The sequence below is a fragment of the Suncus etruscus genome, chromosome 6 (genome assembly GCF_024139225.1).
Source record: "Suncus etruscus isolate mSunEtr1 chromosome 6, mSunEtr1.pri.cur, whole genome shotgun sequence".
Taxonomy (NCBI): domain Eukaryota; kingdom Metazoa; phylum Chordata; class Mammalia; order Eulipotyphla; family Soricidae; genus Suncus; species Suncus etruscus.
Genome location: NC_064853.1, coordinates 118,706,055 through 118,719,876, shown reverse-complemented (window position 1 = coordinate 118,719,876; position 13,822 = coordinate 118,706,055). Strand labels below are relative to the sequence as shown.

General features: G+C 46.8%; 3 protein-coding genes across 3 annotated transcripts in view; 2 read left to right on the top strand and 1 right to left on the bottom strand.

The window, feature by feature from the left end:
* FAF2 (Fas associated factor family member 2) overlaps positions 1-13,822 on the top strand; it is a 475,675-nt gene that overhangs the window by 340,629 nt on the left and 121,224 nt on the right. The window lies entirely within an intron of this gene.
* KIAA1191 (KIAA1191 ortholog) overlaps positions 1-13,822 on the bottom strand; it is a 508,491-nt gene that overhangs the window by 477,027 nt on the left and 17,642 nt on the right. The gene's annotated exons all lie outside the window — the stretch shown is intronic.
* SIMC1 (SUMO interacting motifs containing 1) overlaps positions 1-13,822 on the top strand; it is a 34,332-nt gene that overhangs the window by 19,840 nt on the left and 670 nt on the right. The window contains exon 9 of the mRNA XM_049775645.1: positions 1,485-1,569. Coding sequence (XP_049631602.1) covers positions 1,485-1,569 — 85 coding nt within the window. The remainder of the gene's footprint in view (positions 1-1,484; positions 1,570-13,822) is intronic.

The window sequence follows — 13,822 nt, the reverse complement described above, 5'->3', positions numbered from 1 at the left end:
AGTGATGTGGAACATTTTTTCATGTGCCTTTTGGCCGTTTGTATTTCTTCTTTGACAAAGTATTCATTTCTTCTCCCCATTTTTTGATGGGATTAGGTGTTTTTTTCTTGTAAAGTTCTGTCAGTGCCTTGTATATTTTGGATATTAGCCCCTTATCTGATGGGTATTGGGTGAATAGTTTCTCCCACTCAGTGGGTGGCTCTTGAATCCTGGGCACTATTTCCAGGAGCAATTTCTGAGCGTAAAGCCACGAGTAACCCCTTGAGCGCTGCAGAGTGTGACCCAAAAACAAAAAACAAGCAAAGAGGCTGGAGAGATAGCACAGTAGTAGGGCGTTTGCATTGCAAGCGTTTGACCCAGGACCTGAGTTGGTTCAAATCCCAGCATCCCCTGTGCCTGCTAGGAACTATTTCTGAGCAGAGAGGAGTAACCCCTGTATACCACTGGTGTGGCACAAAAAGCAAACAAACAAACAAAAATTCAGAATGAATGAAGTTATGGAGCTTAGGGACTCTAGTGAGCAAGACAGTGAAAGATGGAGGCTTGGGAGATAGTACAGCAGATAGGGTGCTTGCCTTGCTTGAAGCTGATCTGGATTAAATCCCCAGCATCTCATATGTTGCCCAGACCCTCTGGGAGTAATTCCTGAGTACAGAGCCAGGAGTAACCCTGAGCACTGCTGAGTGTGCACCCCATCCTCCCAAAAGAAGTCTGGGACAATTGCTAAGAAAGTGGGTTTTAAGTCAGAATGATAGTACAGCAGGTAGGGTGCTTGCTTGCCTTACATACAACTGACTCAGCTTCAGTCCCCGGAATGCTCCTCTAAATTTAACAGGAGTAATTCCTGAGTACAGAATCAGAAGTAACCCTTGAGCATTGTCAGATGTGACCCAAATTTAAAAGAAAAAAGAAAAAGATTTAGCCAGAGCAATTGTACAGAGGGAACGGCACTTGCTTTGCATGCAGCTAACACAGATTCAGTCCCCAGCAATTTATATGTTCCCCAAGTCCACCAGGAGTGATCCCTGAGCACAGAGTTAGATTCAGCCCTGAGCTCTCTGCCAGTTGTGTACCCTCAAAAAAAATGAAAGTAGAGGGGCTGGAGAGATAGCATGGAGGTAAGGCATTTGCCTTTCATGCAGGAGGTCATCGGTTTGAATCCCAGCGCCCCATATGGTCCCCCGTGCCTGCCAGGAGCAATAAGCTGGGTGTGAACCCTGTGAATGCCAAGTGTCCAAAAAAATTAAGCAAAATTATATACCGAGTAGAAAGATATTAGAGTAGGTAAGTTGCTTGCCTTGTGCACAGATAACCCAGGTTCAAGCCACAGCAAGTCTATGGTTTCCCAAGACTCATCAGAAGTGAACCCTGAGCTCAGAGTCAGGAGTAAATCCTGAGTATTGCCTCTATAGCCCACATGCCCCTAAAATATCCTCAGCTTTTCCCACAGTGGTGTCTGACCTGCTGCTTCTTCATCTTTGCAGTCGGATAAGACACAGTGGCAGACCTGGGATGAGCTAGTAGAGCATCTCCAGTTTCTCCTGTCCAGTTACCAGCATGTGTTAAGAGGTAAGGAGCTGGCCTGGAGTGACCATCCAGCTGGGAAGGTATTTGCCTTGCATGCAACTGACCTGAGTTTGACTCCTAGCACCACATATGATTACCTAAGTGCAGAGCAAGAAGTAAGCCCTTAGCATCTCTGGGTTTGGGCACAAAACAAATCAAAAGAAAAAAAAAAGGTAAGAAACTTGCAAATAAGCAAATGAGGGACCAAAGCAATAGTACAGTGGGGAGGGTTTTTGCCTTGCATGCAGCCAACCCTGATTTGATCCCCAGCACCACATAGGGTTCACTGAGCCTGCCAGGAGTAATTCCTGAATACCACAAGGTGCAGCCCCAAAACAAATAAGAAAAAGAACAAATGAGATTGGAGGGTAGGTTTGTGGGTTTTATCCCTGGCACTGTGTGTGGGGAGGAACATCTTCAATAAGATGGGGTGGGGAGACATGTTTGACAGAATATTGATCTACCAGTCCTAATCTGCTGCCTTCCAAATATCTTCTTGGGGTTCAGAGAGATAGCACAGTGGTAGGGCATTTGCCTTGCATGCATGGTTTTTGGGTCACACCCAGCAGCGCTCAGGGGTTACTCCTGGCTCTATGCTCAGAAACCACCCCTGGCAGGCTCGGGAGACCATATGGGATGCCGGGATTCGAACCACCATCCTTCTGCATGAGAGACAAACGCCTTACCTCCATGCTATCTCTCCGGCACAACAGTGGTTCAAATCTCAGTGCCTGTATGTGGCAGGAGCGATTTCTGAGTACAGAGCCAGAAGTAACCCCTGAGAGCTGCTGGGTGTGACCTAAAAACAAAACCAAACAAACCAAATATCTTCTTGAGTTGTAATAAGGGAAAAATGATGAATTTGGCTCTGAAAGAAAACTTGCATGTTTTTATTATATAGGAAATGGCAGTCCTCATAGTTGTCAGGATCTGGGAAAAGAGAAGCCATAAAAATAAGATGTGGGGGGACTGGAGCAATAATACAGCATAAAGGGCACTTGCCTTGCATACAGCTGAACTAGGTTCAATCCCTGGAACCCCATATGATCCCTCAATATTATCAGGAGTGATTTCTGAGCACAGAGCCATGAGAAAGAAAAGCCTGAGCTTTACCAAGTATAATAAAAAATAAAAAACAATTAGGGACCGGAGCAGTGGCACAAGCCGTAAGATGTCTGCCTTGTGCGTGCCTAGGAGGACCATGGTTTGATCCCCTGATGTCCCATATGGTCCTCCAAGCTGGGAGCAATTTCTGAGTGCATAGCCAGGAATAACCCCTGAGCATCACTGAGTGTGGCCGAAAAACAAAATATTTATATATATTATGTATGTATATATAAAACAAAAAACTTACAAAGTATAAAAAATTTTTTGTTTGTTTTTTTTGTGCCACACCCATTTGATGCTCAGGGGTTACTCCTGGTTAAACGCTCAGAAATCGCCCCTGGCTTGGGGGGACCATATGGGACACTGGGGGATCGAACCGCGGTCCTTCCTTGGCTAGCGCTTGCAAGGCAGACACCTTACCTCTAGCGCCACCTCAACAGCCTCGTAAAATTTTATTAGAAGATTTGATTGCTGGGGCGGGGTGGTGGCGCTGGAGGTAAGGTGCCTGCCTTGCCTGCGCTAGCCTAGGACGGACCGCGGTTCGATCCCCCGGCATCCCATATGGTCCCCCAAGAAGCCAGGAGCAACTTCTGAGCGCATAGCCAGGAGTAACCCCTGAGCGTCACAGGGTGTGGCCCAAAAACCAAAAAAAAAAAAAAAAGAAGATTTGATTGGGGGCCGGAGAGATAGCATGAGGTAAGGCATTTTCCTTGCATGCAGAAGGACGATGGTTCAAATCCCAGCATCCCATATGGTCCCCAGAGCCTGCCAGTAGCGATTTCTGAGTGTAGAGCCACCAGATTTGATCTAAAAACCAAACCAAAAAAAAAATAAATAAAGAAGGAGGAGGAGGAGGAGGAGGAAGTCTGTCCCATCCCTCTTCAGGGTTGGGAGAGACTCCCATCTCCAGGACTATTCTAGATATTTAGATATTTAGACCGGGCTGGGGCCAGTCTCCTGATGGGGAGAATTTAGTTTTGATACTGAGTTATTACTAATTTCTCTAAGAACTATCCCTCTTGAAGAGGTAAGTTCATTCCACACACTCTAAAAGGCTGAAGTGGAGGGTGGGTGGGTAAGAATCCTACAGATTTGTTTTCTTTTTTTTTTTTTCTTTTTTTTTTTTTTTTTTTTTTTTTTGGTTTTTGGGCCACACCCGGCGGTGCTCAGGGGTTACTCCTGGCTGTCTGCTCAGAAATAGCTCCTGGCAGGCATGGGGGACCATATGGGACACCGGGATTCGAACCAACCACCTTTGGTCCTGGATCAGCTGCTTGCAAGGCAAACGCCGCTGTGCTATCTCTCCGGGCCCCAGATTCGTTTTCTGACTGGGCCATTTCAGTATCATTAGATTCGCTTTGTAAGCCTATATCCCCAAGTGAAACTGTTAGAGGTTCTACTGGTCTAGTGTCAGTAGGGGGCGGCAGAACAAAGCTATAATAATCAGCCCATGCCTCAGCAAATTTTAATGCGAGTCTAGAGAATTCAACCTTAATCTTTTGATTCCATGATACATAAAAAATAAAAAGGGGGGCCAGAGAGATAGCATGGAGATAGGGTGTTTGCCTTGCATGCAGAAGGATGGTGGTTCGAATCCCGGCATCCCATATGGTCTCCTGAGCCTGCCAGGAGCGATTTCTGAGCATAGAGCCAGGAGTAACTCCTGAGCGCTGCCAGGTGTGACCCAAAAACAAAAACAAAAGCAAAAAAAAGAAAAAAGAAAAAGTAAGCAAGGGGCTGGAGCAATAGAACTGCAGTAGGGCATTTGCCTTCCATGCAGCCCATCCAGGACGGACCTCAGTTCGATCCCCAGTGTCCCATATGGTCCCCCAAGCCAGAAGCACATAACCAGGAGTAACCCTTGAGTGTCATGGGTATGGCCCAAAAGCAAAAAAAAAAAAAAAAAAAAAAAAAGGCAAGAAAAGCTACCACTTAGCATGAAGAGAAGCCAGGGTCCTTCTACCAAAACCCAAGCAAATGACATCACCTTTTTTTTTTTTTTTTTTTTTTGGTTTTTTTTGGGCCACACCCGTTAGATGCTCAGGGGTTACTCCTGGCTACGCGCTCAGAAATTGCCCCTGGCTTGGGGGGACCATATGGGACACCGGGGGATCGAACCGTGGTCCTTTCCTTGGCTAGCGCTTGTAAGGCAGACACCTTACCTCTAGCGCCACAGCTTGAAAGGCCAGAATGGTAAAATCCACCTGAGAAGCAGTGAAAAATACATCTCACCAGTTTGTGGCAGAGTTTGACTCCCTGTTACAGTTTCAGGTTCGAATCCAGATGACATCTGTTAGTTCAGTCTAGGGCTCCAAAAGATGATCTGTTGAGATACAGGTCTGGAAGCAGGAGTGATCACTGTTTGCAGAGTCAGTAGTAGCATGGAGGTAGGGCATTTGCCTTGCATGCAGAAGGATGGTGGTTCGAATCCCGGCATCCCTTATGGTCCCCCGAGCCTGCCAGGACCGATTTCTGAGCATAGAGCCAGGAATAACCCCTGAGCGCTACCAGATGTGACCCAAAAACAACAACAACAACAAAAGTAAGGCCTGTGTACTATGGAATGTGGCCCCAAACCAAAACAAAAAAGGCTGGGAAAGAGCTCACAGGGCTAGGGCACGTGAAAATGGGAGTCCTGGGTTCAATTCCCCAGTACCACATGGCACCTCAGCACCATTGAGTATGGTCCCTTGAAAGTTCTCTAGCAGGTATAGCTTAACCAAAAAATTATCTGAGCTGGGTGGTACATGCATTTGACCTGGGATGGAATCCTGGCACTCCATCTCATTCTCTGAACACTGTCAGAAGTGATCTCTGAATGCAAAGCTACAAGTGAGCCCTGAATACAGCTGTATGTGACAAAAAAGGAAGGGAGGGAGGGATGGAGGGGGGAGGTAGAAGGAGGGAGGGGGAGGGAGGGAGGGAGGAAGGAATGAAGGAAGGAGAAATAGATTGGGGCCAGAGAGACAGCACAGCGTTAGGGCATTTGCCTTGCAAGTGGCTGACCCAGGAATCCTGGCATCCCATATGGTCCACCATGCCTTCCAGGAGCTATTTCTGAGCCCAGAAGTAACCCCTGAGCACCGCCAGGTGTGGCCCAGAAACAAAAGAAAGAAAAATAATCCCATTTAAATCCAGACCCTACTATTTATTCTGCATGGACAGGGAACAATTTTGGGGGAGAGGGGCATACCCAGTGGCACTCAGGGGTTACTGGCTCTGTTCTCAGAAATCACTTCTGATAGGCTTGGGGGACCATATGGGATGCTGGATATTTAACCCAGGTTGGCCAGGTGCAAGGCAAGTGCCCTACCAACTATGCTATCAATCCAACCACATGGGGACAGGAAACCTTTTCTCTCTAGATCTGTTTTTCCTTTCTATAGAATGAGTATGTTTGGTTTTGGTTTTTGGGTGAGCCACATTTGCTCTGGGACTATTCCTGGCTCTGCACTCAGGTATCATGCCTGGTGGTGCTCAGTAACCATATTGGATGCTGGGGATTGAACTTGGGTCAACTGTGATCAAGGCAAGCACCCAACCTGCTGTACTCTAGCACCTAGAATGAAAATGTTAATATATAATCTGCCCCAGCAGAATGCTGAGAGGCTATAAACTGGTAAAAGCTCATTCCAGTTAGTAGAATCTTTGTCAGCCTGGTTGAGCTAGGCAAGCCAAGGGGTGGTATTTCCTCTGTTTCAGCCTCTTGGCATAGAATTAATTGAGTGCATGGTCAAGGCTATGCCAGATGGCAGTGTGGCTGGCACACTTGTTGGCACCCTCAAAGAAAGGTACATGACGTTCTGAGAACAAACCCCCAAAGGCAAATTCCATGTATTTAGCCTTCCTGAGCTTTATGTAATTGTTGATTTTGGAAACCTGTCAAAAAAGTTGGACATTAAAGCAGTTTGTTTTGTTCAAGGTTTCCCCATCAGCTTTCATGAAATCTGCTTTCACTGCAGAATATTCTTCTCTCTGGTGGGTGTCGGGGGTAGGGCCATACCTGGCAATGGTCAAGATTGACTCTAGGCTCTATGCTCATGGATGCCAAGATAAAATTGGGGTCAGCCACATGCAAGGCAAGCACCTTCCCCATTGTCCTCTCTCCAGCCTGAAAACCAATCATTTAAACTTCCCTACAATAAGCACACCTGACTTGGGTGTCATCAGACCTGTGGGGCTCAGTGTCTATGAGGAAGCACTTTTCTATGGGGTGTCCACAGGTCTGATGACCTGGTTGAAAGCATTTTGAGGTCAGTCTGCATTGTCCGGTTCCAAGAATTTGTTGGGGGAGGGAAGAAGTTGGGGAAAACAAGACTGTCCCTTAGGAGAAGTGAGGGGGAGGAGGAGCTGACAGATTTGCAGTATGGGCAACTTCTGAATCCTGAGATACTTGTAACTAGGGGTGTCTCCTTTTCACCTGAATGAAAACAAAAGCTGAGAAAAATGCAACACAGACTTAACTGTGTTAATCAGACGTAACTTCTCACGCCATGTCTGGAGGCAAGGACAAAACTCTTGAAGGAGTTGCCTCCTAAGGAAGTTCTTGGACACCCCCATTTGCTAAACTTGCTGCTTTATGGTCAGATGCCTTGTGTACACTCTTGATGCTGGAAGTAGGGGATGCTGAGGCCCCATCTTTTGTCACTGTTTCCAGGAGAGGACAAAGCATTACTGCTGAGATTTGGAGGTGGGGTCTGCTGTTCAACTCATAGTCTCTGGCTGAGAACCAACTCCACTCACTCACCCTGGCCCAAAGAATTCCTCTAAAAAACTAGAAGCTCGTATTTTCAAACTATGAATTCTGTGCCGTGAAGCACTTAAGAATACAGCAATGTCTTTCACCAGAATCCCACTCTACCGGGCCCGGGGAGATAGCACAGCGGCGTTTGCCTTGCAAGCAGCCGATCCAGGACCAGAGGTGGTTGGTTCGAATCCTGGTGTTCCATATGGTCCCCTGTGCCTGCCAGGAGCCATTTCTGAGCAGACAGCCAGGAGTAACCCCTGAGCATAGCCGGGTGTGGCCCAAAAACGAAAAAAAAAAAAAAATGAATCCCACTCTACGAAATGGACAGGTTAGCAGGACACTCCCCAGCCATCAGGTTCCACTATCTTCTTTTTTTTTTTTTTTTTTTTTGGTTTTTGGGCCACACCCGGAGGTGCTCAGGGGTTACTCCTGGCTGTCTGCTCAGAAGTAGCTCCTGGCAGGCACGGGGGACCATATGGGACACCGGGATTCGAACCAACCACCGTTGGTCCTGGATCGGCTGCTTGCAAGGCAAACGCCGCTGTGCTATCTCTCCGGGCCCAGGTTCCACTATCTTCTAATGAGACACAGTTTTCCTGTTCAGAGCCCCATCTACAGTAGGGGGATGATGGCAGAAAGCAAAGGCAGCAAGATCATTCATACATGCATCCATGTATGAAGCTCTGTGCCTGGCTGACACTAATAAAGCAGCCCCATGTTGCTCCATCCTCTCTAGGAAAGATATTGATCCTAAACCAGTAGCTGCACTGATAACAGTGATATGTCAAAAAGGGGAAGCTGGGGCTAGAGAGATGGCATGGAGGTAAAGTGTTTGCCTTGCATGCAGGATGGTGGTTCAAATCCCAGTGTCCCATATGGTCCCCCAAATCTGCCAGGAGCAGTTTCTGAACACGGCCATGAGTAACCCCTGAGCGCTGCCGGGTGTGACCTAAAAACCAAAAAAAAAAAAGGGGGGGGCTGTGAACCATAGAGATAGTACATTTGGTAAGGTGTTTGCCTTGTATGTGTCTGACTTGGGTTCAATACGCAGCAACCCATTTGGTCACCCAAACCAATCAGAAGCGATACACAGAGATAGAAATAAGTAACGAGAATTAGTCCTAGTGTCCCAAATAAATGCAAACAAGAAAAAAAGAAAAAAAAGGAGACATTTTAGATTCAGAGAGATAGAATAATGGGTAAACCATTTATCTTGCATATTGCCAACCAAGGTTTAATCCCTGGCACTCCATATGTTCTCCTGAGAACAACCAGGATTAATTAGTGCAGAGCTAGGAGTAAGCCCCAAGCACAGCTGAGTATGGTCCCAAAACAACAGAGACAAAAGCAGGAAGTTGGAGAGAATTCAATTGAGCACATAATAAATAGAAATCGATAGAGTGCATGCTTTGCATTTAGGAGGCCAGGACTGGATCCCTGAGTGCAGAGGACTCCATCTGATTGGGTAGACCTCCGTACAGAAGCAATATTCAGGTGAGATAGGAAGTTCTCATGTCAACCCTTCAAGGAAGAGAAGGTTTTCGGAAGGAAGAAACATCATGGCCAAGGGCCACTGAACAAGTAAAATAGGATTCAGGGTCAAAAGAGAAAAACATAAGATGAATGTAGAAAAAGAAGGTGCCAGAGAGATAGCATGGAGGTAGGATGTTTGCCTTGCATGCAGAAGGACAGTGTTCGAATCCCGACATCCCATATGGTCCCCTGAGCCTGCCAGGAGCAATTTCTAAGCATAAAGCCAGGAGTAATCCCTGAGTGCTGCTAGATGTGACCCCAAAACAAAAATAAACAAAAAAAGAAAATAGAAAAAGAAGATAAGACATGAAAAAGGGCCTTCTGGACCAAGTTGATGAACTTTAACTGCTTTCTAAATAGCAGAAGGGTCTGGGGAGATAATACAGTGGAGAGGGTGCTCACACTGAACACAGCCAACTCGTGATCTTCAGTATCCCATAGGGTCCCCCAAGCCCATCAGTGTAATTTCTGAAGCTAGAGCCAGGAGTGATCCCTGAGCATTGCTGGCTATGGCCCCAAACCAAAAATTAAATAAAATAGTAAAAGTAGAAGGACATTCTCCAAGTGGTTCTGGCTAAAGCTGTGCTACCTGCTGTCAATGAATGATTTAGTAGAGAATGAGAAGATCCATTGAAGTGTCATGGTGACAAGGTGATGGCACAGGCTATAGTGAATGTACATGTGAAGGGGTTCAGCAATGGACTCTGAAGCATGACCTCAGGGTTCTGGCATGGAAAGTAAAGTAGAAAAGGATCTATAGGGAGACCAAGAGCTTCCATGTACCCGAGGCTGCTGAGCCCTAAAATGAAAGCTGAACAAGTCAGAGTGAACTGCAACATTAACCCGAGCACTAAGAAAACCATCAGCCCAATAACTTGAGATAGGCGTTGTGCCAGACCCTTTACGTAAACCACCTCACACAGTAACCCCAGCAACCTCTGACGTCAAAACACACCTCCCAACTGAAGCAGAAAACCCAGCAGGAGCCAAGTGCAGAGTCCACGAGCCAAGATCTCCCCTGTAGACTGAGCTTCCCTTGACATAGCAACATCTGCTTTTTTTTTTTTTTTTTTTTTGGGGGGAGGGGGTCACACCTGGCTGCGCTCAGGGGTTACTCCTGGCTCTATGCTCAGAAATCGCGCCTGGCAGGCTCGGGACCATATGGGATGCTGGGATTCGAACCACCAACCTTTTGCATGCAAGCAAATGCCTTATCTCCATGCTATCTCTCCAGCCCCAACATCTGCTTTTTAACCCCCAGTTTCTTGTGTTATTTTCATTGAGTCCAAATTCTTTGTATTCCCACCCCAAGTCTTCCCAGTCACTTGATTCAGTCCCCCACTTTTCTCTCCCCTTTCTCCAAATTTTTTTTTTTTTTTTTTTTTTTTTTGGTTTTTGGGCCATACCCAGGGCCATACCCGGTAACGCTCAGGGGTTACTCCTGGCTATGTGCTCAGAAGTTGCTCCTGGCTTGGGGGATCATATGGGACACCGGGGGATCGAACCGAGGTCTGTCCAAGGCTAGCACAGGCAAGGCAGGCACCTTACCTTTAGCACCACCGCCTGGCCCCCCTTTCTCTAAATTTGAGGTTGGACCATACTTGGTAGTACAGGGCTTACTCCTGGCTCTGCTCTCAGGAATCATTCCTGGTGGGCTCAGGGGACCATATGGGATGCCAGAGATTGAACCTGGGTTGACTGTGTGTAAAGCAAATGCCCTATCCTCTGTACTATGGATTCAGACCCTCTAAATAATGTTTATATATGTCAAAGAAATATATGTCCTGTTTAATAGAGCCAGAATTGATACAGAACAGCACACAGAGCACTTGCCTTGCACACATTCAGTTTGGGTTCTTTATCCCCTGAACCTCCTAATGGTTTTCAAAGACCCACCAGGAATGGTCCTTGAGTACAGAGCCAGAAGTACCTGAGTACTACCAGATATGACCCAAAAAGAAAAGAAAAAGCAGTGCTTTCATTGTGGTTAAGACTATGTCTAAAAGGGGCCAAGGTGATAGAAGAAGAAAATGAGCATTTGCCTCGCATGCAATGCAAACAAAAGAAAGCAGTGAAAAGAAAGTAGTGGAGCATCCAAGCTGCCCTCCTCACAATCCCACTGGAATTACTTGCTCCATTTGAATTGGTGGTGGTGGTGTGCTTGTTTGTTTGTTTGTGGGCCACATCCAGCGAGGCTCAGGGCTTACTCCTGGCTCTACACTCAGGAATTACCCGATGGGCTGGGAGGACCATATGTGATGCCAAAAATTGAATCTAGATCAGCCATATGCAAGACAAGCGCCCTATCTGCATCCTACTCTGGTCCCTTGAGTTGCCTTTTTTTTTTTTTTACTTTTCTTTTTCATTCTCTTTGGTGCTCAGGGCTTACTGCTAGCAGGACTTTGGGGATCCGATGGAATGTCAAGGATAGAACCCAGGTTGGCATCATATAAGACAAGTGTCCTCCTCGAAGTATTTTCTCTAGCCCCTACTTGTGCTATCTTAATTTTTGTTTGTTTCTTTTTGGGCCACACCCTGGGTTTATTCATAGCTCTGCGCTCAGAAATCGATCCTGGCTTGGGGGACCATATGGGATGCCATGGATCAAACCAAGGTCCATCCTGGATCAGCCACGTGCAAAGCAAATGCCCTACCACTGTGCTATCGCTCTGGCCCATGCTGTCTTAATTTTAAATACTTTATCTTTTTTTTTTGGGGGGGGGCCACACCCGTTTGACGCTCAGGGGTTACTCCTGGCTATGTGCTCAGAAATCGCCCCTGGCTTGGGGGACCATATGGGACGCCTGGGGATCGAACCGCGGTCCTTCCTTGGCTAGCGCTTGCAAGGCAGACACCTTACCTCCAGCGCCACCTACCCGACCCCTAAATACTTTATCTTAACGATACCAGTATTTACCCCTTCCTCTAGAAAATTATCTTTTTAGTTTTTGTTTTGTTTGGAGGCCACACTAAATATTGCTTGGGGGTTACTCCTGGCTCTGCATTCAGGAATCACTCCTGACATTTCAAGGAACCATATGCTGCTGAGGATTGAATCTGATAGATTGTAAGACAATTGCATGTAACCCAGTCCCCTACCTCTCCCACCCTAGATATTTATCCTTGATCAATGATGCCACCACATCCTTGTTGTCCCTCTCACATCCTTTACAAGTGGATTGTTTGTTTGGAGCAAGAGGCAGCTAGACATTACACTGAACTCGCTTTTCCTGCTCTTTGGGATCCTTGGATCTGGGCCACCCCGTCCCCATGCATTTCATAACACAGACCTTTCTGAAGGTTGTTCTATAGACTGACCCCTAACTGGAGCTGTCTAATCATTGTCTCACAAAGATTCTGGTGCCGCCCTACTGGCAAGAACACAGACCAGAATGTCAATTTGGTGGTTTCCTCCTCCACGCAGGCCTCAAGGCCAATAATATCAGCTTGGACCCATGATCTATGATGTTGAGTTTGACATTGTGGTTAAGATCATCTTTAAGAGGGCCCGGAGAGATAGCACAGCGGCATTTGCCTTGCAAGCAGCCGATCCAGGACCTAAGGTGGTTGGTTCGAATCCCGGTGTCCCATATGGTCCTCCGTGCCTGCCAGGAGCTATTTCTGAGCAGACAGCCAGGAGTAATCCCTGAGCACCACTGGGTGTGACCCAAAAACCAAAAAAAAAGATCATCTTTAAGAGGGGCCAAGGGCGATAGTAGAACATATTGAGCATTTGCCCCATGCAATTGACCTGAGTTTGATCTCATATGGTGGTCCACACTCATCAGGAGTGATCCTTGAGCTTAGAGCCAGGAGAAATCCCTGAGTATCATTGAGTGTAGCCCCAAAACAAATAAAACCAAAAAAGGTCTTGTCTGCCAGATTTCTGCCTTCTTATGGCATTAGTTATCCAGAGCAAGGGGATGAGGACACCGTGAGCAACCTGTTTTACCTTTTACTCAGTTTATGTTGGTTTGACTTGGTTTTGGAAGCAACAGGGGTTGCCTAGGGGTGTCAGGTTCCTACACAGTGCTCAGGAGGTCAAGTAGCACCAGGAATCAAAACTGAGCTTCCTTCATGCAGAAAAAAATGCTCAGCCTGGAACTGCAGAAATAGTCCAGCAGATAGAATGCCTTGCATTCTGCTGACCTGATTTGATCCCTGGCATCCCGTCGGGTCCTCTGAGTACTGTCAGGAGTGATTTCTGAGCACAGCCACATGTGGCCTCTCAAAAAAAAGAAGTGTTCTGCCTATTGATTTTGTTGTTGTTCAGTTATTTTGGGGCCACACTTGTCTGTGCTCAGGGATGATTCTTTTTTTTTTTTTTTTTTTTGGTTTTTGGGCCACACCCGGCGGTGCTCAGGGGTTACTCCTGGCTGTCTGCTCAGAAATAGCTCCTGGCAGGCACGGGGGACCATATGGGACACCGGAATTTGAACCAATCACCTTTGGTCCTGGATCGGCTGCTTGCAAGGCAAACGGGCTGTGCTATCTCTCCAGGCCCTCAGGGATGATTCTTGATGTTCTCTCAAGCACACCAGGATTAATTCCTGAGTGCAGAGCCAGGAGTAACATTGAGCACCACCTAGTGTGACCCATAAACAAAAATATTTAAAAATGGTGGGGGGACAAGAGCCTTACCCCTTGCTTTCTCTCTACAACCTCCAGGAACTTTTAAAGAGAATCTGTTTGTTTGGGAGCCCTTGGATGGAAGCTTGGGGTGTCATCGCTTAGCAACCTTCCCAGCCCATGCTCTTCATCTGAAGTCACCAAGGAAAATAAAGCAATTGAAAAGGGTGGTCTTGAGAGCTTCAAGAGATAATGCACTTGCCCTGCATGCACTTCACCTGGGCTCAATCCCGGCAGCAC